This window comes from Fringilla coelebs (assembly GCF_963513975.1).
Source record: "Fringilla coelebs genome assembly, chromosome: 1".
Taxonomy (NCBI): Eukaryota; Metazoa; Chordata; class Aves; order Passeriformes; family Fringillidae; genus Fringilla; species Fringilla coelebs.
In genome coordinates this window covers 153,081,857-153,103,921 of record NC_140028.1, presented here as the reverse complement: position 1 = coordinate 153,103,921, position 22,065 = coordinate 153,081,857, and the positions used below count along the sequence as shown (strand labels likewise).

Here is a 22,065-nt window from a genome sequence, read left to right as displayed (position 1 = left end):
CGCGGGCGGGCGGAGCCCCAACACCGCGGCCCGGGCCCTGCGCCGGCCCCGACCCGCACCGGCCCCTCTCCGGCGCCTCGGGCCCTTCCTGGGCTCTGCGCCCTGACCCCGCCGATCCCCGGTCCCGGCACACCCGCTCCTCCCCGGGGCCGCCTTCGGACCCCCGGACCCGCACCGGAACCCCGCGCCGGAGCTCGGAGCGCGCACCGGCACCCCCGACCCCGCCGCTGCCCGGGGCTGCTGCCGGTGCGGCCATGGCCGGCGGCGGGGCCCGCGGCGAGCGCGGGGCCCCCTGAGCGCCGGGCACCGGCGGGGACCGAGCCGGCACCGAGCGGCCAGGTGAGCAGGGACGGGCCAGCGGGTACCGGGGCTGGCGGAGCCCCGCTGTCCCCGGAGCGGGGTCACGCCGCTCCTTTCCGGGGTCCCTCAGCCCGGCCGCTGCCCCGGGACCCCCCAGCCGGGCAGCGCGGGGTCACCGGGGCCGGTGTGTCCCTTGCGGCCGTGGCGGTGCCGTGTCCCCACGTGTGGTCCCGGGGCACTCGCGGGGGTCACTGACGAGCCCCGTCCGTGTTCGTACGGCGCAGCCATGTGTCACCACGGGGCTCGTGTCACCACGGGGGCGTCACCCTGCCGTGTCCCCACGGGCAGGTGTCCGTGTCCCCCCATGCGGAGTCGCGGGGGTCACAGGTGACGCTGCGGAAACCCACGTGTGTCCCGGCAGGGTCACCGGGGCCACTGCCGGGGGCCGCCGTGTCCCTCGTGTGCCACGTCCCCTGGGCTGTGTCCCTGGCCCCGGGGGTGTCCCGGCCGCCCGGCCGGGGATCCCCCGGCCCCCCCACCGTTTACCCTCTGGGGCTATTTTCGGGCTCCGCCGGTATTTTTGGCTTCCCGATGCGGAGCTGGTTGGGGACGGGCCGTGCCGATGTCACCCGCCGGGACACCCGATCCCGGGAGACGCGGCCACTGTCCCCAAGGGGTGTTGCACAAGTGGGGTCGGGTCCCTCTTGCTGCATCAGCCCCGCGCCGTGAGTCAGCCCCGGACACGTGGGGCCGGACGGTGTCACCCGCGGCCACCGGCCTGGCCGGACACGGGCTGCGGCCACCGCGGGGGACGCTGGTGACGCGGGGCGCTGCGGGGCGGCGGTAAGGGGACCGTGGGGGGGTGAGCGGGGGGTCCCGTCCTGCTCCAGGGGTGGGGGTCCCGTCCTTCCCCACGGGATGATGGTCCCATCCAAGGGTTTGGGGGTCCCCTCCAAGAGTTTTGGGTCCCGTCCTCCCCGGTGGGGGGTTGTCATCCTGCCCCGAGGTCTGGGGTCCTGCCCTGCCGCAGAGGGCTGGGGGATCCAGTCCTTACCCGGGCCGGGGTCTGCAAGGCATTGAGAGGCCACCAGGGCTCGGGACTGGTCCTGACCTGGTCGCGGCTCTGGGGGTAGTGTGTCCGTTGTGAGTGAAGTCTGCGGGGTGTCTGTGGGTGCGCGAGTCCGTGAGGAGGGGGGCTCTGTGTGGAGGAAGGGTGTGGGGGGCTGTGGACACAGGGGTCCGTGGGGAGAGGCGTCCCCTCACTCGGGCTGGGCAGCACAGCGTGGCCCGGCGACGGCCAGGGAAAGTATTGGGGTCCCTCGGACCCCGCAGGGGGGTCCTTCCCGGGGAGCCCTGCAGGGTCACGGCAGGCTCTGGCACTGGCCTGGCCGGTGGGACAGGACGGGCCGGTGGCAGCTGCGGTGTCACCTGCCCGCGGCCGGGGCCAGCTCAGGCCACCCGAATTCGGGGCACGCGGGCGGCGCTGCGGCACCCCAGCGGCATTTCCGGTGCCCCACATCTGCCCCCGACCCCTCCGCCCCCCACCTGCCCCGCGGCGGCCCCACGGCGGCGGCAGGCGCTCACGTTCCCCGGCAGGTGATGGCGGAGCAGGGCGAGGAGGACCGGGACTACCGGGAGTACCGGCGGCTGGAGGATTGTGAGGAGGACTCGCCCCCCGGCGAGGAGGAGGAGGAGCAGCTGCTGCTGCACGTCACTGAAGGACCGACAGGTACTGGGGTGCCGTCTGGCGGGGGATCCGGTCCCATGGGCTGTTTGGGGAGCCCAGGAGGTGTTTCTGGGTCCTCGGTGGGATGCGGGGGTCCCGAAGAGGGGGCGGTAGCACGTTGCCACCTGACCCCCTCGTGTTTTTCCCCCCCAGACTCGTGGCACCACATTAAGGACCTGGACAGTTTCTTCACCAAGATATCCTGGCACAGCCCCTGGTGGCACTGTGGGGCGCATGGGGTGACTCTGGGAACGGGGGGGGGGGACATGGGGGATCTGTCACTCCTTCACAGTCTCCTTAACTCCCCCACACATCTACCAGTTCCACCAGAGGAATGGCTTTGCCTGCGTCTTGCTCTCGGACGTCCTCGAGCTGGTGTAAGTGATGCCGCCTTGTCGCTGTGCGGTGCCAGGCGGCTGTGACACGAGGTCCCGCTGACCCCCGTCCCCCCAGGCAGTTCCTGTTCGTCGTCACCTTCAGCACGTTCCTGCTGTGCTGCGTGGACTACGACGTCCTGTTCGCCACGCGCCCGCTCAACCACAGCCACGTCCCCGAGCGCGCCAAGGTGACGCTGCCCGACGCCGTGCTGCCCGCCCCGCAGTGCGCCCGCAGGTGGGCAGGGGACACCGGGGACACCGGGGGGGCTCGGTGCCGCAGGTGACACGTGAGCTCCCGGCGGTGTGGGTGACACGCGTGTCCCCAAAGGGTCGGTGGCGGTGGGTGGCTTCGGCTCCTGCTGCTGCCTGCGTGGCCGTGCAGAGGTGCCGGTGCCCCCAGTGTGGCTTTGCGGTGTCAGGGTGCCACTGGTGCGGCTCATGGGGTCCTGGTGCTGTGGGTGACATGTCCCCAGCAGTCTCGGAGACTGCAGATGGCTGTGAGGTGGTTGGTGGCACTGGTGACACCTATGTTTTTGAAGGCTTCATGGCAGTGGGTGACTGCTGCCTCTGAAGGGTTTGTTGGCCCTGCTGACACTTGTGTCCCCACAGGTGGCTTCTCGTTTTGCTGGCACCAGTGTGGCTGGGGGGGGGTCCCAGTGGCGCTGGTGACACCTGTGTCTCCTTAGCAGGCTCTGTGGCACTGGTTGGCAGGTAGCCACGGGGGGCTTGCTGGCACTGGTGACACCCGTGTCCCCGCAGGCTCCGCGGCAGCGGGTGGCTGCTGTTCCTGCTGGTGCTGGCGGGCGCAGTGTGGCTGTGCCGCCTGGTCACGGCGCTGCGGCGCCTCGTGGGCTACTGGGAGATCCGCAGCTTCTACATCCGAGCGCTCGGCATCCCCGCGGTGAGGGGGCCGGGGCCTGGGCTGGGGTCTGGGCTGGGCTGTCGGGTGCCCGCGGTGGGGGCTGGGGTCCGGGCTGGGCTGTCAGATGTCACTGGGGGGTCAGGGGTCCAGGCCGGGCCGTCAGGTGTCTCAGGGCACCGGGCCGCGCTGAGTGACGCCGGCGCCGAGCAGCGCTGCGCCGTGCCGCGGGTGCCCGGCGCCCATGCCCGTGCCGTTGCCGCAGGAGGAGCTGTGTAACCACAGCTGGCAGTCGGTGCAGGCCCGGCTGCTGGCCCTGCAGCGGCGCCAGCCCCTGTGCGTGCCGCGCCGGGAGCTGACGGAGCTCGACATCCACCACCGCATCCTGCGCTTCCGCAACTACACCGTGGCCATGGTCAACAAATCCCTGCTGCCCGTGCGCTTCCGCCTGCCGCTGCTGGGCCCCGTGGTCTTCCTCACGCGCGGCCTGCAGTTCAACCTGGAGCTGCTGCTGTTCCGCGGCCCGGCCGCGCTCTTCCAGAACACCTGGAGCCTGCGGCCGCAGGTGAAGCGGGCGGGCGCGCGGCGGGCGCTGGCGCGGGGGCTGGCGCGGGCGGCCGTGCTGCTGGGGGTGGCCAACCTGGCGCTGTGCCCCTGCGTGCTGGGCTGGCGCCTGCTGCTCGCCTTCTTCAGCTACGCCGAGGGGCTGAAGCGGGCCCCGGGCAGCCTGGGTGCGCGCCGCTGGTCGCTCTACGCGCGCCACTACCTGCGCCACTTCAACGAGCTGGGCCACGAGCTGCAGGCGCGGCTCGGCCGCGGCCACGCGCCCGCCACCAGGTACATGGACTCGTTCAGCAGCCCGCTGCTGGCCGTGCTGGCTCGCCACGTGGGCTTCTTTGCGGGCTCCGTGCTGGCCGTGCTCATCGTGCTCACCGTGTACGACGAGGACGTGCTGACGGTGCAGCACATCCTGACGGCCATCACGCTGCTGGGGCTCGTGGTCACGGTGGCCAGGTGGGTGCCGGCTCGGTGGTCACGGCGGCCGGGTGGATGGGGCAGACCCCGTGCTGTGCCGTGCGGGCGGGCAGCGGGGGGCTGAGGGGGGGCCCCGGCTGTGCCCCTGCAGGTCCTTCATCCCGGACGAGCACGCGGTGTGGTGCCCGGAGCAGCTGCTGCAGCGGGTCCTGGCGCACGTGCATTACCTGCCCGAGCACTGGCAGGGCCGTGCCGGCCGTGCCGAGACGCGAGCGGAGATGGCACAGCTCTTCCAGTACAAGGCGGTGCGTGCAGCCCCCCACTGCCCGAGACCCTCCTCCCTTGGGACCGTCCTCTCCCCCCTGCTTCCCACCCCCAGCACCCCACAGACTGGGAGCCCCCCATCCTGGGACTTCCCAGCCCTGGCACTCCCCACCTCAGGATCCCCAGCCTGGACCCCTCAACACTGGGAACCCCTGCTCCGAGACCCCATTGCCCTGGGACTCCCTGTCCCAGTCCCCTGCCCTGGGACCCCCCACCCCCAGGACCCCTCGGAGCAGGAGCATCCTGTGCCAGGATCCCCTACCCTGGATCCCCCACGCTGGGATCCTCCTGCGCCAGGGCTCCCCACTCTCGAGGCACCCCCATCCTGGGAGCCTCCTGCTTTGGAATCCCCCACACTGAGATCCCTCGACCCCGGGCAGCCCTGCCCAAGGACTCCCCTGCTCAGGACCTACTGCCCTGATACCCCCACCCTGGACATCCCACCCCAGGACTTCTGAATCTGGGCTCTCCGCCCCGGGACACCCCCAGATCCCAGTGCCCCCCACTGCAGGTTTTCATCCTGGAGGAGCTGCTGAGCCCCCTGGTGACACCCCTGATCCTCATCTTCGCCTTTCCCCCCCGCGCCCTCGACATCGTGGACTTCTTCCGCAACTTCACGGTGGAGGTGGCGGGCGTGGGCGACATCTGCTCCTTCGCGCAGCTGGACGTGCGTCACCACGGCAACCCCCAGGTGGGCAGGGGGCCGGGCTCAGGCGGTCCGGGGCCGTGTGTCCGCCGCTGGGGTGTGCCATGTCCCTGTCCCCGCAGTGGCTGTCGGAGGGACACACGGAGGCGCCCCCGGAGCGCCAGGCGGAGCACGGCAAGACGGAGCTGTCGCTGATGCGCTTCGCCCTGAGCAATCCCCGCTGGCGGCCGCCGCCTCCCGCCCGCCGCTTCCTCGGCCACCTCCAGGCGCAGGTGACCCGCGACGCGGCCACCGCGCCCGCCCCGCGGCACCTGCTGGCCGAGGGGCCGCTGGCCGCGTCCCTTCTGTCCGAGGACTCGGCCCTGGCGGTGAGTGGGGGCGCCTCGGGGGGGCTGCCAGGGGGGATGTTTTGTGCCTCCCCCTGACGGGTGTCCCCATAGCCCGAGGGGCTGGTGACCAGTGTCCTGGCGGCCAGCGGGCTGGTGGCCCGGGACCCGCGCTTCGGGCAGCCCTGCAGCACGGCCAGCGCCACCGCCAGCCTGCTGGCGTCCCTGCGGACCCCCCTGGGGACCCCGCCCTGCGGAGCCCCCGCCAGCCCTGCGGAGCCCCAGTGCCCCGAGGACAGGTGGGGACACGGCACAGCGGCCGTGAGGAGGGGTGACATGGCGGGGACATGGGGGATGGGGGGCTGGGGAGGGGGGACAGGGCTGGGAAGGATGTGAGGGCAGTCAGGGGTGTCACTGAGGGGGTGTCATGGTGGGGACGGGGGTCGGGAGGGGAAGGGGGTCACGGAGGGGGTGTCATGGCGGGGAGGGGGTGTCATAGTGGGAAGGGGTGGCAGGGAGGGATGTCGTGGCAGGGAAAGGGTGTCACAGCGAGGAGGACTGCTGTGGCGGGGCTGTCACCGCGTGCCGCCCCTCCCGTGCCCCAAGGCCGGCGCTGAGTGAGTCGCGGCTGCGCAGCCTGAGCCGCTCGGCGCTGCTGGCCGAGGTGGCCTCTGCCGAGATGAGCCTGCACGCCATCTACCTGCACCAGGTGTGTCACCCGCGGTTCCCGGGGTCGCCCTGCCCACAGCACCCCGGGACACAGGTCCCTTGGGGTTCCCTGGTGGCTGTCACCACATTGTCACTGTCTGTGGACTCTGCCTCACCCCCCGGGAGCCATGCCTGGCCCTGGTCCCTTGTCCCCCGTCCCTTGTCCCCAGCACCATTCCAGGCTGCCCCCACCCTCCCTGGCCCGCTGGGTGACACCCACGCCCTGTTCTGGGGTGCTGGGGATGAGGCACTGCAGCTGGTGTCACCCATGGTGCCCCTTCTGCCACCCCTTTGGGGCTGGGGAGTGTCCCGGGCTGAGGTACCCCTGTCCTGCTGCCCCGTGGGGGCTCCGAGTGCCAGTACAGGGGGCTCTGCTGTGGTGGGGGGCTCCAGCAGCAATATGGGGGCTCTGGCTGCCTCTGGGGGTGTTCTGAGCACTCACCCTGGTTCTCTGCTATTCCTTGACCCCTGTCCCCCCCAGCTCCATCAGCAGCAGCAGCAGCAGCCGCAGGGCCCCGGCCCCCAGCCCGCGGCGGCACCCAAACACCCCTTCGTGACCACAGGTGAGCACCGGCCTGGGGTGTCCCGGGGCTGGGGGGACCCTGCTGACCCCCCCCCACCACGGGGCTGAGCCTGGAGCCGGGCAGGGGGGGTTCTGGAGGTCCTGACCCCCCTGTGCCCCCCAGGCTCGGCTGCCCGGGCGTCGCAGCTGCGGGAGATGCCGCTGGGTGGGTGGGCCGAGGAGGAAGAGGAGGAGGAAGAGGAGACGATGACGTAGCCGGGCCCGGTGCCGGTGGGTGGGGACCCGGGGAAGGGGGGACCTCCGGGATTGGGACATGGAAACCCCCGGGGGTGGGAGATGGAACCCCTCGGGGCTGGGGGACATGGTGACCCCCAGGGCTGAGGGTACAGGGACTCCTGGCGCTGGGACACGAAGGGGCTGGGGCACAGGGACCCCCGGTGCTGGGGTTCAGTGGGGCCTGGCTGCCACGTGTGCCAGGATCCCCCCTCTGGGTCTGCTCCGGGGTCCCTGCCCTGGGGTCCCCACTCTGGGGTCCCTGCTGACACCCCGTTCCCTCTGCAGGGTCCTGGTTGTGCCGAGAGCCCCCGGAGGTGCCGGGGGAGCTGCCAGGGGCACAGTGGGGGGCTCGCCGTGCCCACTATGCTGCCAGGGGGGCCCTGTCTGTAGGAGCCCCCTGCTCGGGGCGTCCCTGGTGCCCCCACTACGGTGCAAGGCCAGGGGTGCTGCCAGGGCCCCCCCAGGTGCTGTTTTTGGGGGGCACAGGGCTGGTGCCCCCCGTGGTGCCCCGAGCACCAGCTGAAATAAAGGTTTACAGAGGGGCTGTGCCTGCTGGCTGTGCCTGGGGGTGAGCTGGGGGTCCCGGGGGGCGATGCCCTGGCTGGGGCTGTGGCAGTTTGGGGTGACATTGGGGGTTCTGGGCAGGTGGAGCAGTGGGGCTGGCAGGGGGTGCACTCACCTGCAGCCTCACAGGTGGGAGCCACAGGACCATGGCCCTCCCACCATTTCCCACCCCTCAGAGCCCCAGGCTCTGTCCTTTTGCCCCCCATTTCCCAGCCCTCGTGTCTGGAGCGTGGCCAGGTGACCCCAGAGGTGTCACAAAGCCCGTCCTTCCCCGGGCACCTCCCATGCCCCCAGTGCCACCGCAGGAGCCGAGGTGTCGGGCCGGGGGTATCAAAACTAAATCTTTACTGGGGGTGGCGGGGCGGGGGCACGGCCACGGGGCCGCCCTGTCCCCCGTGTCCCCGCGCTCAGGGGCCGGGCCCCGGCGGGCGCCGCTCCTGCAGGGAGAAGGACTGGCTGCGGATGCGCAGGGCCACCTCCTGCGTGCGGAACGTCAGCCCGAAGATGTCTTCGTGGTAGCGGTTCTTGTCCTGCGGGACACGCGTCAGGGCCGGGCCCGGGCACCCCCGCCGTGCCCACGGCTGTGTCCCCTGGGTGTCCCGGGTCCCGGCCCTTACCCTCAGCTCGCTGATGACGTCCCCCGCCTGGCCCAGCGTCATGCCGCCTTCCTGGGCCAGGATGTGCTGCACGGTCTGCAGCACCTCGGTGGCCATGGTGACGTCCCCGCACACGTACATGTGGCCCCCGTGCTGGCAGAGCACCTGGTGCACCTCGGCGGCCAGCTGTGCCCGCAGCACGTCCTGCACGTACGTCTGGGGACACACAGGGACCGTGGCATCCTGTCCCCAGGTGCCCATTCCCGCCCCGACCCTTTGTGCGCTGTCCCTGTCCTTGCCTGTGTCACCTCCAGCTCTGGCTTAGTGTCCCCCAGCAATCCCTGTCCCCTCCGCTTCCATCCTCTCCTTGTCCCCATCCCAGGCTGTCCCCGTCTCAGTCCCCACCCCGTGCCACCGCTGTCCCCGTCGCACCTTGGGGCTGCCGGGCTCGCGGGAGAAGGCGGTGAGCACCTGGCTGAGGGCGCCCTGCTGCCGCGCCTCCTCCATCTCCTCGCGGTAGATGTGGTCCAGGGCGGAGGAGCGGCACCCGAACACCAGCACCATGGGCCCCAGGGGGCCACCTGCAGGGGGACAGTGTCCTCGTGTCCCCGCAGCCCCGCTCACCCCTGTCCTGCAGCCTCCCTGTCCCCACATGCCCGTGTCCCCAGGTCCCCAGCCTCCATCCCCTTCCCCATGTCCCCAACCCCTTCGTCACTGTCGTCACGTCTCTTGTCCTCCATCCCAGTGCCACCATGTCCCTGCGCCCATGTCCCCATGTCCCCCACACCCCCGCATCCCTCCCATCCCCAGGGCCCTGTCCCTGTCCCCACACCCTCCCAACCACCTGTCCCTCCCCCACTCCCCACCCTCATGTCCCTATTTCTCCATCCCCTTCTCCCGGGCCCCCTATGGCCCCTGTGCCCTGCCCCCAGCCCGCCCTGTCCCCCGTGTCCCCTGTCCCCTGTCCGTGTCCCCACCTCCGGCGCGCAGCAGCTGCAGCCGGTGCTGCCAGAAGCTGCGGAAGGGCGCCACGCCGGTGCCGGGGCCCACGAGGATGCAGGGGGTGTCGGGGGCGGGCGGCAGCCGGAACGAGGGGGCCCTGCGGCAGTCGGGGGTCACCGGGGAGGGCTCGAGCCCAGCCCCGGCGGGGGAGGTCGGGAAATGGGGCGGGGGGAAGGCTGGGGGTAGGGGGGTGGGCTGAGACGTGTAGGGGAGCAGTTGAGGGAGCGGGGGGCAGGCACAGGGACAGGGAGGGCAGCCATGGGGACGGGCATGGCAGGCGGGGGACACGCGGCAGGACGGTGATCCCTTACCCCCGGATAAAGGCTGGCACCGTGTCCCCCGGCTGCAGCCGCGCCAGCCACGTGGAGCAGACGCCGTAGTGGAGCGGACCCTGCCCGTCTGTGGGGACCAGAGGGGGCCGGTGGGGCTGCGGCGGGGGCGGCCCCAAGGCAGCCCCTCACAGAGCCCCCCGCAGGGCTGGGGACCCCTCTGTGCCCGGATGGGGGACTTGAAGATGCTCTGGGGACACTGGAGATGTGCTGGAAAACCTGGAGATGGGCTGGAGGTGCCCTGGGGGTGCCCTGGGGGTGCCCACCCGCCCGCGCCCATCCCCGCCCCGCTCACTCTCGCTGTGGTAGGTGACCACGGCCACGGTGAGGTGGATCTCGCCCGGGTGAGCGCCGGGCGCGGAGCTGATGGAGTAGTAGCGGGGCTGGAGCAGCGGGAGCTGGGAGAGCAGCAGGGCGGCCGGCAGAGCGACGGACGGAAACTCGGCCAGCACCTCCGGCAGCGTCGGGCACCGGAACCACTTCCACTCCTCGTACAGCCGCGCGTCCTGCGGGCACGAGGCTGGCACAGCGGGGACCCCACGCTCGGCCCCCGGGGACCCCCAGCGCCTGGCACCGGCCCGGGGAGCGGGGCAGCATCCCGGTATCCAATGGGGCAGCGGACCGGCATCCCAGAATCCGGGAGGAGATCAGCATCCCGCTGTCCCGACTGCGAGGTAACTGCCATCCCAGCACCCCAGTATCCCAGCGCCCCCAGCCCCTCTCCGGACGGTGTCCCCCCACCCCGCTGACCTGCGCCAGGCGCTGGAGCCGCTCCCGCTCCGCGGGGTCCCGCGCCAACGAGCCCAGGAGCTGCAGGAACTGGGGGGTCGGGGGCGCCGCCACGTCCAGGTAGAAGGTGAGAGCCTGGGCCAGGGTGCAGGGGGGCAGCCGGGGCTGCAGCACCCAGCGGGGCCCGGGACTGGACCCGCCTGGGGACGGGGGGATTGCGGCGCTCAGTTCTCTCCTCTATCCTTCCCGATGCCCTTCCTCCTTTCCGTCTTCCTGCCCCCCACCGCCACCCTTTGTCTTCCTCTTCCTCACTCCCTTCCCATTCCTTTCCCCAGCCCCTTCTCTCACTTCCTCTGCCCCAATTTCTTCCCTTTTCCTTTCCTCTTCCCAAGCCTCAGCCCCTCCCCATCTTCCCGCGGTCCATGGCGGCGGGAGCCCCTCCTGACCTCCTCCTGTCCCCCTCCTGACCTCCCCCGTATCGGCGGGGTTCCCCCAATCCCCCCGTGCCCCCCGTACCGGCGGGGTTCTCCCAATCCCCCCGTGCCCCCCGTACCGGCGGGGTTCCCCCAATCCCCCCGTGCCCCCCGTACCTGAGGGGTTCCCCCAATCCCCCCGTGCCCCCCGTACCTGAGGGGTTCCCCCAATCCCCCCGTGCCCCCCGTACCTGAGGGGTTCCCCCAATCCCCCCGTGCCCCCCGTACCGGCGGGGTCCCCGTCGCGGCTCTCCAAGGCCAGGGGCTGCTCGGGGGGCGGCGGGTCCTCCACGCGCTCCAGGACGGCCCGCACCAGCTCCTCGCGGTTGGCGGGGAACACGCCCAGGTGGTCCCCGGGCAGGTGGCGCAGCCCGCCCTGCTCCGCGCAGCCCACCCGCACCAGCAGCGTCTGCCGGCTGCGGGCAGCGGGGTCAGCGGGCACGGGGGGTGCGGGGGCACCGCGGGGAGAAGGGGGGTCAGCGGGGCACGGGGTGGGGGCACGGAGCGACACCGGCCCCGGGGCTGCCGGCAGTGGGGGCGTCCTGCGGATCTGGGGACCCCGGGGTCCCGGGAGCGGAGGGGGACGGGAGATCCCGGGGGTGGGCGGGGGGGCGAGGTGGGGATCCCTGTGCGGGGGCCCTCACCTGGACTCTTCACTCTGCAGGTTCTCCACAGACAGCACCGAGCAGGGGAACACCTGGCGCTTGTGCAGCTGGGACAGTCCTGGGGGGCGCGGGGGGGGTCACGGGGGAGCTGGGGGCACGGAACGTGCGGGGAGGCACGGAGGATTGGGGGACACGCGAGGCTGGGGACCACGGGGGCTGGGGAGACACAGGAGGGCGTGGGGAGGCTGGGGACACGGGAGGGACACAGGGGACACGGGAGGGACATGTAGGGCTGGGGGACATAGTGGGACTGGAGGGACTGGATGGTGATGAGGGGACACGGAGGGGCTGGGGAGGAACAGGGGTTTGGGGGGAGATGGGGGGCAGGGGGGGCTGGGAGTCATGGGGTGAGGAGAAGGCTGGGGGAAACCAAAGGGTCTTGGGGAGGTCATGAGGGGGCTGGAGGAGTCTCTGGGGGGCTTGGGGCTGACCCCACAGAGCTGTGGGGTGTGAGGGGTCCCCCAGGGTGTTCGGGGGTCCTATGGGGTGTCCCGGGGAGGCCACGGGGCAGGGGTCAATGGGGGGGGGGGTGACACGGGGAGTCGGGGGGTGCCGCAGGGTTTGGGCGTCCCGGAGGAGTCGGTACCGGCCAGAGTCTCGGTGGCCTGGGGCTGCGGCACCAGCCGGTGCCTCTGGCGCTTCCAGCCCTGGGGCGGGGCGAACAGCTCCTCGGCGCCCCCCGCCCCGTCCCCCACGCAGAATGTCTCGCAGGCAGCCTGGGGGTACGGGGGGGTCGGTGGGTGCCAAGCGGGGGGGCCTGTGGGTGCCCCCCACCCTGGTACCCGGAGGAGCCGGGGTACCCAGGTGCAGAGCGGCCCCCCCGCCCCCATACCTGGAACACCTGGCGTGCCCAGGTGCGGAACGACTCCTCCTGCGCGCACAGCTCGTCGCCCTCGCCCAGGGGCAGCACCCGCTCCCCGCCCAGCTCCTCCAGCCGCGTGTCCACGGCCCGCGCGAAGGCGCAGAAGTGGGGGTACGCCCGGGACCCCAGCCCGAACACCGCGAATCTGGGGGAGAGGACGGGAGAGGGTCCTCAGGGGCGGGGGGGAACGCCCGGGACCCCAACCTGGGCAGGGATCCCCAAAGTCAGAAGGGCCTGGCCATTATCAGGCCATTACATGAAGGGGTCACGGGGGCACCTCGGGGCAGCTCCTGCCCCCACCCACAGCCGCAGGGCAGACGGGGCTGGGGCTGCCGGTGCCGGTGTGAGCCCCTGTACGGGGCACCTCAGCCCCAGAAGGGCAGCACGCCCAGCCAAGGAACCCTTCCCCATCCCTGTTCCATCCCTGTGGCTGTGCCATCCCGTGCCCATCCCTGTGGCTGTACCCATCTCCATGGCTGTGCCCTGTCCCTGTGGCTGTGCCCATCCCGTGCCCATCCCGTGCCCATCCCGTGGCCCCGGTACCGCAGGGCTCCCAAGGTTCCTGCACTGTCTGTGTTGCTCAGCTGCCGCCGCTTCTTCTTCCAGGAGGACACGAGCTGGTCGGACTGGGAGACGCTGTTGAACCTCAGCTTGTAGCTCCTGGGGGTGTTAGGAGGGTCAGGGGGGTCCGGGGGATCCTGTCCCTGTCCCAGCAGGGACCCCCAGGACCCCGGGGTGCTCACATGGGCGGCTCTGCCTGGGAGGTGCCAGTGTAGGGAGATGTCATCTCCATCAGGGCCTTGGAGAAGCTCTGTGGGGGGCAGAATGTCACCCCCACATCCCATCCCCACTCCATCCCGTCCCCATCTCATCTCCAACCTCAACCCCATTCCATCCCATCCCTATCACACCCCCGTCCCCATCCTTATCCCCATCCTCATCCCATCTCCATCCCCAGCCCTATCCCATCTCCAATCTCAATCCCATCCCTATCACACTCCCATCACACCCCCATCTTCATCCCATCTCCATCCCCAGCCCTATCCCATCTCCAATCTCAATCCCATCCCTATCACACTCCCATCACACCCCCATCTTCATCCCATCTCCCTCCCCAGCCCTATCCCATCTCCAATCTCAATCCCATCCCTATCACACTCCCATCACACCCCCATTCTCATCCCATCTCCATTCCCAGCCCTATCCCATCTCCAATCTCAATCCCATCCTTATCACATCCCCACCCTCATCCCTATCACATCCTCATCCCATCCTGTCCCATCCCATCCCTACCTCAGCACATTCTGGAGGGTCCCCATTCCCAAATGTGCTGGTGACCACCAAGACCAGGGTCTCATGCTCCAGGGCCACCACATCATACTCATCCATGCACAGCACCTTCGTGGAATGGCAGGATCAGGATCCCTCCAGCACTGCACCTCCCGTCACCCCATCCCCCCCCACAGGGCCTTGGGGGGAGGTGGGTGAGGGGAGCTGCCCCGGTCCTGCCCCTCTGTCCCCCAGACCTTGGGGTCGAAGGCCCGGCGGAAGAGCTGGCACAGGTTCCAGGCGTAGGTCCGGGACTTGCCGGTCTCGGTGGCGTAGAGGATGGTGGCCTTGACCCGCCGCGCCATCACGTGTCCCATCAGCTTGGCCGAGATCTTAACGGCGCTGCGGGGTGGCCGGGGCACCGCGGGGTCAGCACGGGATTCCCGGGATCCCAGAGTTCCCACGGGAGCCCCGGGATCCTGGGGTTCACCTACTTGGCCACCTCCTTGAAGGTCTTCCTCCGGGTGACAGTGGTGCCCTTGGACACGTAAACCTTCCAGGCGTCGGGCTGGGGGCGGGAGGGGGGCAGGGGAGCCGGGGGGCACTTGTGAGGGGAGGGGTTGGGGTCTGTGGGATTGGGGAGTGGGGGGGTTGGCTGCGGGGAAGAGGGGTTGGGGGTGTGTGGGGCCAGACCCACCAGGTACCAGAATGTGAACTGGGGGTCATGGGGAGCACTGGGGGTCGTGGGGGGCTCCCGAAGGGGCTGAGGGAGAGCCCCAGCTGGGTGGTGGCCTGTCAGGGGATGCTCAGGGCCTGCTGTGGGGTACATGCCAGTGCAGACTGATGTTGTTGGGGGTCCCGCAGGGATCAGCGGTGCCCAGGGCAGCCCCAGAAAGTCCTGGGGGGTCCAGGGGGCTCGGTGCCAGCTGACCGGGGGTCTCAGTGACCTGGGGCTGCATCTCCAGCCCTGGGAGGGGGGCACAGGGGCTGGGGAGCCATGGGGCAGGGAGGGTCTGTGGGTCCAAGCCCACAGCCGACAGCAGGAGAGGGCCGTGGGACGGGACCTGTGGGGCAGGGGTCCCACCTGGTAGCGGAAGGTGGGGCTCAGGTGGTAGTTGACCATCTCCTGGTGGAAGACAGGCGTGAGACTGCCCGAGAGGGGGGGCACGATCCAGGCCCAGTCCGCGGGACACCCGCCCCGCGCCCGCCCCTCCGCTGCCAGGTGCTTCATGAAGGACTCGGTGGCCGCGTGGTGGTCCACGATGGTCACCTGGGCCACCTGCGGGGGGGACAGGGGGCAATGGAGACGTGGGCTGCCTCTGGGGATGGGGGGCACAGCGATGGAGGGGTTCCCGTGGCCCGGCAAGGGGGGGGCTCCAGCACTGAGAGTGTCCCGGTAGGGGGGTCCCAGCTGTGGGGAGTTCCCAGCAAGGGGGATCCCAGCAGTGTGGGGGTCCCAGCACGGGGGATCCCAGCAGTGTGGGGGTCCCACGGGGCTCCCACCTGGAAGCTGTGCAGCACGGCCACGTTCACCTCCACAGCTGCCCGGTCCTTCCAGAGGGACGAGCTGGTTCCTGTGTCCAGCCCCATGCGCTGGGCCACCTCCTGCAGGGGTCAGCAGGGCAGGGTTGGCCAGGGGTCAGCCAGGGCGTCCCCGAGGGGTCCCGGATGGGGTCCTAGTGGTGTCCTGTTCGGGGTACCAGAGGGCTCCCGGGGGAATCCTGAGGGAGGTCCCAGGAGTGATCCAAGCATTGTACTGCTGGGGGTCTCAGGGGGATTCTGATGAGGATCTCTGGATGGGCCAGAAGGGGGTCCCAGAGTGGTCCCAGTGGGGGTCGCTGGGGGGGTTTGGAGGGGCTCAGTGTGGGTCCCAAGGGAAATATTGGGGACTACCAGGGGGCTCCCAGGAGGGGTCCCGGGGGAACCCCAGTGGAGTGCCAGGGCTGTCCCTGTGGGGTCCAGGGCCATCCCTGTGGGGTCCCAGTGCAGCCCCAGGGTCCCAGTGCAGCCCCGGGGGTCCCAGTGCAGCCCCAGGGTCCCAGTGCAGCCCCGGGGGTCCCAGTGCAGCCCCAGGGTCCCAGTGCAGCCCCAGGGTCCCAGTGCAGCCCCGGGGTCCCAGCGCTGTCCCGCGGTGCCGGGGCTCACGGGCAGCACGTCGTAGCGGTGGCGGTCACAGAGGTTCCGGGAGCCGATCTCGGTGCCCATGTACCAGCCGTTGAAGGGCGCCGCGGGGAACTCGAGCCCCCCGATCTCCAGCAGCAGGTTGGCCACGGCCGGCAGAGCGTGCCAGCGCAGCCCCAGCTCCGAAAACCACTCCAGCCTGGGGGCACGGGGGCTGTGGGGCCGCTCCCGCACACCCACAGCAGCCCCACAGCCCCCAGAGTGGGAAGCCAGCCTCCATCCCCCCGCATCCCACCCAGGGAGCGTCAGCACACCCATGGCTCCGTCGGGAGGATCAGCACCCCAGTAGTCCAGGATCCAGCACAGGAGGGGCTCAAAGAACCAGTATCCCAGCGCGGGAAGGGGCCGGCGTTGCGGTACCCGCCAGGGATGGGATCAGACCCGCGGCTGCTCCCTGTCCCCAGCGCGGTTCCCCAACCTCATCCCCCACTCCTTCCCCTCTCCAAACCCTCCCCAGGGGCGACCCCCGGGACTCCAGCCCCGGTCACCGGGAGAGTCCCTTGGCCAGGGAGATTCCGGGGTCGCAGCCGCACTCACGTGGGGTGGTGCAGCGGCACCTCGAGCACCAGCTCCGGGGGCAGCGGGAACAGCTCGGGGGACTCGTCGGGGCTCTGCAGCAGCAGCGGCAGCACGTCGAAGCGGCCCCCCCCGGGGGTCCAGCCGTGTTGGATGCAGAGCTGGGGGGCAGCGTCAGAGGAGGCCTCCAGGAGGTGTTTGGGGGCGCGGGGAGTGGGTAGAGATAAAGGGCGTGGGGGGGATGGAGGGGGGTGGTGTAGCACGAGGGGGGAGAAGGACGAGAGACGGAGTGGGAATGGAGGGCGGCATGGAGGGAACACTGAGGTGGGGATGGGAGGGAAGAGAGGAGGGGTGGAGAGGCGGTGAGGGGGGCCTGGGGGCGCAGGGGTCCCCGCACCTCGGTGATGTCCACATTGGCAGGGTCGCCCCGCACGGAGCCGTCGGGCTGCCGGTAGCCGGCGTAGCGGATCAGCTGCGGGTTCCAGATGCGGAAATCGCCGCGGCCCGGAGCCCGCGGGGGGAAGATGGTGATGGCGGACCTGGGGGCCGGGGAGGGCCGTCAGGACACCCTGCGGCCGCGGGGCCGGGGGGCGCCGGGGAGATTCTCACCGGATGTTGCCGCGGTTGGTGGCGAACTGGATGTGGGAGCAGAGCAGGCTGAACATCTCCCCCAGCCCCGCGCAGTCCCGGGCATCAAACACCTGCGGCGGGACAGGGGGTGTGGGGACCCCTGCGGGGCAGCTGGGATGGGAGCCCCGGGGGGAATCTGCGGGCCGGGAGGTCCTTTGGGAGGGGTCCCCACGGGGCGGGGGTGCCATGGGGTCTTTGTTGGGGCGGGAGTTCCCTGTGGAACTGGGGTCCTGTAGGACGGGGTTCCGTGAGCCAGGATCCCCTGGGTCCCCGTGCTACAGGTGCGAGGCAGAGTCTCTGTGGGGTGGGGGTCACCCCAGGACACGGGACACGGGATGAGGGTCCCCATAGTGTGGGGGTGACCATGGGGGTGTTGGTGCCTGTGGGTACCCGTGAGATGGGGTGGGGTTCCTGTCGGTGAGTTGGGCTGCCTCTGGTTCGGTGTCCCCAGGAGGTTGAGGTGTGTGGGTGTCCCCGTGGGCCGTGGTGGGTGAGGGTACCGCGGGCGGGGCCGCACCTGCAGCTTGTTCCACTGGATGCGGCCGACGCAGCGCGCCGCGTTCCGCCAGGCCTGCTTGGCGCCGAACGTCAGCTCGGGCTCCCGCAGCCGGTACGAGCCCGAGGCCGCGATGTCCGCGGCCACCTCCCGCAGCCGCTGCGTGTGTGCCGGGGAGTTCTCCCTGCAGGGGCACCCTCAGCACCCACAGACTCTGGGACCGCCCTCCCAGCACCCCCAGACACGGCACCTTCGGGGGTAGGGGGCCGAGCAGCAACAGGGGTGTGGGGCACTCTGGGGCACGGATGAGGTTATGGGATGGCCCAGGGCAGGGATGGGGGATCTGGGGGTGCTTTGGGGGAGAGCTGGGAACATGGGGCACCCCAGGGCACGTCAGGAGCTATGGGGGTACCCTGGTGTGCAGGTGGGGATGTGGAGTGCTCTGGGCAGGGAGGGGGCTGGGGGTGCTCTGCGGCAGGGGTGGGTTTTTGGGGTATCCCAGGACAGGGATAGGGATATGGAGGTGTTTTGGGCAGGGGTGGGACTATGGGTGCCCGGGGCAGGGCTGGGGCTGGGCTGTGGGTGCCCCGGGGCCGCGGGGTGCCCGCGCCCATTGTGGGGGTGCCCGTGCCCGCTGTGGGGGTCCCGTCCGCGCTCACCGCCGCAGGGACACGTAGTACTGGGTGATGAAGTCCCGGGCCAGCTCCAGCAGCTCTTCGGGCGGTCGCGTCCCCTCGGGGGTGGGGGCGGGCAGCGGCCGCGGCAGCACCAGCGACCCCAGGCAGCGCAGCCCCGAGCAGGGCAGCTCCTGGGGGGGCACCGGGTGACCCCCGGGGCAGATGTCCCCGTCCCTGTATCCCCTCCCACGCCGTGCTCCACCCACGTCCGGCACCCCACAAACCGGCATCCCCAGCCCTGCCCCCCGACTTTGCCTCTCCATCTGCCTCCTGTCCTGCAGCCCCCCCAAGCTGCAACTCCAACCTGCGCCGCCATCCCCCTGCCGTCCCCCCGCCTTTCCCCCCTTCAGCTGCACACCCCACTGCCATGCCCCCCCTGCCGTGCCCCCCAGGCGCTCCCTCGCCCCCGGACCTGTCCCGCCGTGGCGCAGAGCGTGTCGTAGCTGATGCTCCCGGTCTCCCAGTTCTTCAGGCGGGCGAAGCGGGGCGGCTCCGCCGGGGAAGAGGGCACCGGGCTGGGGGGTGACACGGGGACCCCTGAGACCTGCCCGAACACGGGGGGCCCAGCCGGGGTCTCGGGGGACTTGGGGAGAAACACGCGCCCCCTCCGCACTTGCTCCCGCGGCTCGGACAGCGGGACCCCTCGGGTGCGGGGACCTGTGCGGGGGTGGGACGGGAGGGCTCCGGGTGGAGGGGAGCAGGGGCTGGGCTGTGGCGGGGACAGCGGGGCAGGTCCGGGGGCTTCCCCAACATCTGGTGCTGTTGGGGGGCCCCGAGCCGCCGGATGCACGCCGTGGGGATGGGGAGCGGCAGGGGATGGAGGGCAGGGGATGGAGAGGCTCAGAGGCTGGGGGTGCCTCAGAGCGGGGGGCAGAGGCTGGGGGGGCTGAGCTGAGGGGATCAGGGGATGGGGGGGTGAGCGGACGGGGAATCAGGGGATGGGGGCTACGCTGGGAAGTCAGGGAATGGGAGATCAAATACGTGGGGCTGAGTTAGAGGGGTCAGGAGTTGAGGGGTCAGAGGATGGAGGGGGCGCGGGCGTTCCTGGCCCTCGTGTGAGTGCGAACAATGACCGTGAGTCAGAGCGGGCTCCGGGCCACCGCGGGGGGAGGACACGCCCCCCGTCCCATGCCCGTCCCTTCCGAGCCCCTCCGAGCTGTGGGGTCCCTGCACCTCCATCCCCACTGGACCCCACAGACCTCTCCCCATATGTCCCCCATGTGCCCCCAGATGCCGCTGGCCCCAGGGCACCCCCGTGGGTCCCGAGGGCGGCGGGGGCCGCGCCGTGGGACAGGAGACACTGTCACGACGCCACGGGCAGCGGGCACAGCGCTCTGCTGCCGGCGAGCTCCGTGTTCTGCCCCGGTGCCCCACGCCAGCCACCCCGTGGGGACGCCTCCACGTGGGGACACCTCCACGGCGGGGACACGTCTCCGGTGGACTCGGGCCATGTGCGAACGTCCCCACGAGCGAGGAGGGGGTCCCCGACGAGGCTTGGAGCTGCGGCAGGTGAGTGCCGATGCCCCGGTGCCCCGTCTGTCCTTTCCGTCCCGTTCGTCCCCATGCCAGCCCGTCCGTCCCACCTGGGCACCTACCTGGGGGGCTCGGTGACAGCGGCGGGGGCAGCGGTGACAGGGGGGTCCTCGGGCGCGGGGCCGCGCGGGCGCGAGCAGAGGCCGAGGCCGGGGCAGGCGCGGGGGGCTCCGGGCAGGACCCCCGGCAGGTTCCCCATCGCGGCCTCACTGAGCCGGGAGCGGCCGCTTCCCGCTTCCTACTGCCCGGGGAAGTGGTGACGAGGCCGCGACGCCCCCGCCCCGCACACAATGGGCACCGCCACCTCCACCGTCACCGCCACCGCCACCGCCACGCGGCGTGGGACACACCGGGGACCCCACCGGGGGGAGTGGAACCCAATCTGCCCCGCGGGCCCCTGGCGTGTGGCCATGGGGAGGGAGCGATGGCACCCAGAGAGGGGACACGGCACTCATGGGGGGACATGGCCCCCGGGGGGACTTGGGGGCACACGTGACACCCGGGTGGGACACAGCCCTGGGGGGGAACTGGGGGGACAGATGGCACTGGGGGGCCCGCATGGCAGCCAGATGGGGGATACATGGCACCTGAGGGGGACACAGCGCTGAAAAGGACATGGCACCCACGGGGACATGGAACTGGGGGGACACGCGTGGTGCTAGGGGAACATACACATGGCGCTGGGGTGGACACGGCACCCTGGGGACACAGCCATGGCACCAGACGGGAGGACACAACCCTCATGGGGGACACACAGCACTTGGGGGGCCGCGGTGGTGGCAGGGACCCCCACCCTGGCCACAGCCGACCCCCCCACCTTTTCACCGAGCGATTGGGTGCCCCGGGGGGTTCCCGGGCCGCCCCCAGCCCCCCGGCCGTGGGGCGGATGTCCTGCGGGACCCCCCCACTTCCCGCTGCTTCCACCCAGTTCCGGCCATTGACGCGCTGGGCGCTGCCGGGGACCCCCGGGTCAGCGCCCCTGGGGGAACCAGGCGGGGGGGCTGCACCCCGCGACCCTCCCGGGGGCACCCTGGGAAACCGCGCGGGGTGGGGGTTCACCCCAGCTGCCGGCGGGGAGGGTCCTACGGTGACCCCGGAGCGGGGCGGGGGTCGCGGGGGTCGCGGGGCTGGGAGTCCGGGCCGGGGGTGCTGTTGGGGTGCGGGGGTGCCGGGGGGTGCGGGGTCCCCCGGGTGCCGGCGGGTGAGTCCCTCCGGAGGTCGAGGAGGGGCGCAGCCCGCAGCTCACGCAGCGACGGGAAACCGCGCCCGGTGCCGGCTCGGCGGTTCCTTCCTGCGGGGGGAGAGCGGGGCGGGGGAACCGGGAGGCGCGGGGCGGGACCGAGGCACCGCACGGGGAGCACAGCTGGGCGGGGGGCGCCGCAGGGATTCACGGGGGGACAGGGAGTGGGGTTCGATCACCCCGTCGGGGGGGATCCCGGGTTGCCGCCCCGGCCCGGGGTGTTCCCCGCCCCCGCGGGCCGTGGGGCGGGACAGGCCTGTCCGGCACAGCAGAGCGCCCACCGGATCGTCCGCCCTGCCCGGGGGCGGGACTGGGCCACGGGCGGGCGGGGGTGATGAGGGTCAGGCATTGACCCCCCCCCGAGCTACCCCAGCCCCACAGCCCCTCCAAATCCACAGCCTCGTCCAGCCCCACAGACCCCCCCGTACCCCACGGACTCCCCCGTACCCCACAGACCCCCCCGTACCCCACAGACCCCCCCGTACCCCACAGACCCCCGCCCGGCTCGGCTGAGCCCCGCTTGGTCTGCTCTCTCACGTTTGGTCGGATTTGGCTGGTCAAGTCAGTCCAGTGGATCCATTTGTGTCCGGTCGGTCCATTTGTGTCCGGTCGGTCCCGGCCGGTCCCGGCCGGTCCATTCGGGTCCATTCGCGCCCGTTCGGGTCCATTCGGGTCCGTTCGGGTCCGTTCGTGGCCACTGAAAGCCGCTTGCAGCCTGTCGGTCGAGCCAGAGTGGTCGGAACTGGTCGGATCCGGTCGGGTCCGGTTGGCAGAGTCAGCCCGGCCGGACCAGCCGGTTCCGCCGGTCTATTCGGGGCCGTTCGGGTCCGGTTGGTCCGTTCGGGTCCGGTCACCCCGGTCGGTCCCGGCGGTCGCGGCCCCGGGGCCGCAGCCATTTTCAGCACCTGGGACAGAGACCGGGAGCATCCCGGCCAGCGCCAGGCTGGGACTGAGACCGAGACCGGGCTGGGACGGCGCGGAACCGACACCGGGACTTGGGGCTGGACGGGGCTCTAACCGGGACTGACACCAGGGCCGGAAGAGAACTGGGACCGGATTGGGCTGGCGTGGGACTGGAGTCGGCACTGGGACCAGAACCGTGGCTGGGACTGGGATTGTTCTGGATGGGGACAGCGCTGAGACCCTGACGGGACTGGGGCTGATCCCTGACTGCGACTGGGACCAGGACTGGGCCAGAAACGGAGTGGGAGTGAACTGGGGTTGCATTAGACTGTAAAGGAACTGGACTGGTCTGGAAGCGGA

The 22,065-nt window shown here is 71.3% G+C and overlaps 2 protein-coding genes across 3 annotated transcripts; one reads left to right on the top strand and one right to left on the bottom strand.

Moving 5' to 3' along the window:
- Positions 1-4: 4 nt before the first annotated feature.
- Positions 5-7,558, top strand: ATG9B (autophagy related 9B). The gene is made up of 15 exons (XM_084202689.1): positions 5-339; positions 1,897-2,029; positions 2,180-2,265; positions 2,348-2,403; positions 2,480-2,638; positions 3,163-3,304; positions 3,528-4,276; positions 4,389-4,542; positions 5,073-5,252; positions 5,330-5,575; positions 5,648-5,832; positions 6,140-6,242; positions 6,723-6,804; positions 6,928-7,034; positions 7,326-7,558. The coding sequence occupies exons 2-14, from the start codon at positions 1,900-1,902 to the stop codon at positions 7,017-7,019; spliced, it is 2,364 nt and encodes a 787-aa protein (XP_084058815.1). The 5' UTR covers positions 5-339; positions 1,897-1,899; the 3' UTR covers positions 7,020-7,034; positions 7,326-7,558.
- A 415-nt stretch (positions 7,559-7,973) lies between these two features.
- On the bottom strand, positions 7,974-19,798 carry NOS3 (nitric oxide synthase 3). 2 transcript variants are annotated; one of them, XM_084211166.1, is made up of 26 exons: positions 19,625-19,798; positions 18,442-18,544; positions 18,012-18,160; positions 17,374-17,536; positions 16,836-16,927; positions 16,624-16,765; positions 16,248-16,387; positions 15,675-15,849; positions 15,033-15,134; positions 14,614-14,808; positions 14,024-14,097; positions 13,787-13,931; positions 13,554-13,658; positions 13,004-13,071; positions 12,804-12,920; positions 12,231-12,405; positions 11,985-12,114; positions 11,378-11,456; positions 10,962-11,149; positions 10,282-10,460; positions 9,827-10,037; positions 9,514-9,601; positions 9,178-9,299; positions 8,633-8,781; positions 8,222-8,416; positions 7,974-8,134 (listed from the first exon to the last, which is right to left on the bottom strand). In XM_084211166.1, exons 1-26 carry the CDS (start codon positions 19,759-19,761, stop codon positions 8,012-8,014), a joined length of 3,546 nt encoding a protein of 1,181 aa, XP_084067292.1. In that variant the 5' UTR covers positions 19,762-19,798; the 3' UTR covers positions 7,974-8,011. The 2 variants fall into 2 exon arrangements, with proteins under 2 accessions (XP_084067292.1, XP_084067293.1); XM_084211167.1 differs by having other exon boundaries at positions 16,836-16,861.
- Positions 19,799-22,065: the final 2,267 nt, after the last annotated feature.

Coding starts and splice junctions, on each gene's coding strand:
- ATG9B (XM_084202689.1), top strand. CDS start 1,900: ATGGCGGAGCAGGGCGAGGAGGACCGGGACTACCGGGAGTACCGGCGG. Junction 2,030..2,179: donor CGTCACTGAAGGACCGACAG/GTACTGGGGTGC, acceptor TTTCCCCCCCAG/ACTCGTGGCACCACATTAAG. Junction 4,277..4,388: donor CTCGTGGTCACGGTGGCCAG/GTGGGTGCCGGC, acceptor GTGCCCCTGCAG/GTCCTTCATCCCGGACGAGC.
- NOS3 (XM_084211166.1), bottom strand. CDS start 19,761: ATGGGGAACCTGCCGGGGGTCCTGCCCGGAGCCCCCCGCGCCTGCCCC. Junction 18,545..19,624: donor GCTGTCACCGAGCCCCCCAG/GTAGGTGCCCAG, acceptor GTCACCCCCCAG/CCCGGTGCCCTCTTCCCCGG. Junction 16,388..16,623: donor CCAATGTGGACATCACCGAG/GTGCGGGGACCC, acceptor GCTGCCCCCCAG/CTCTGCATCCAACACGGCTG.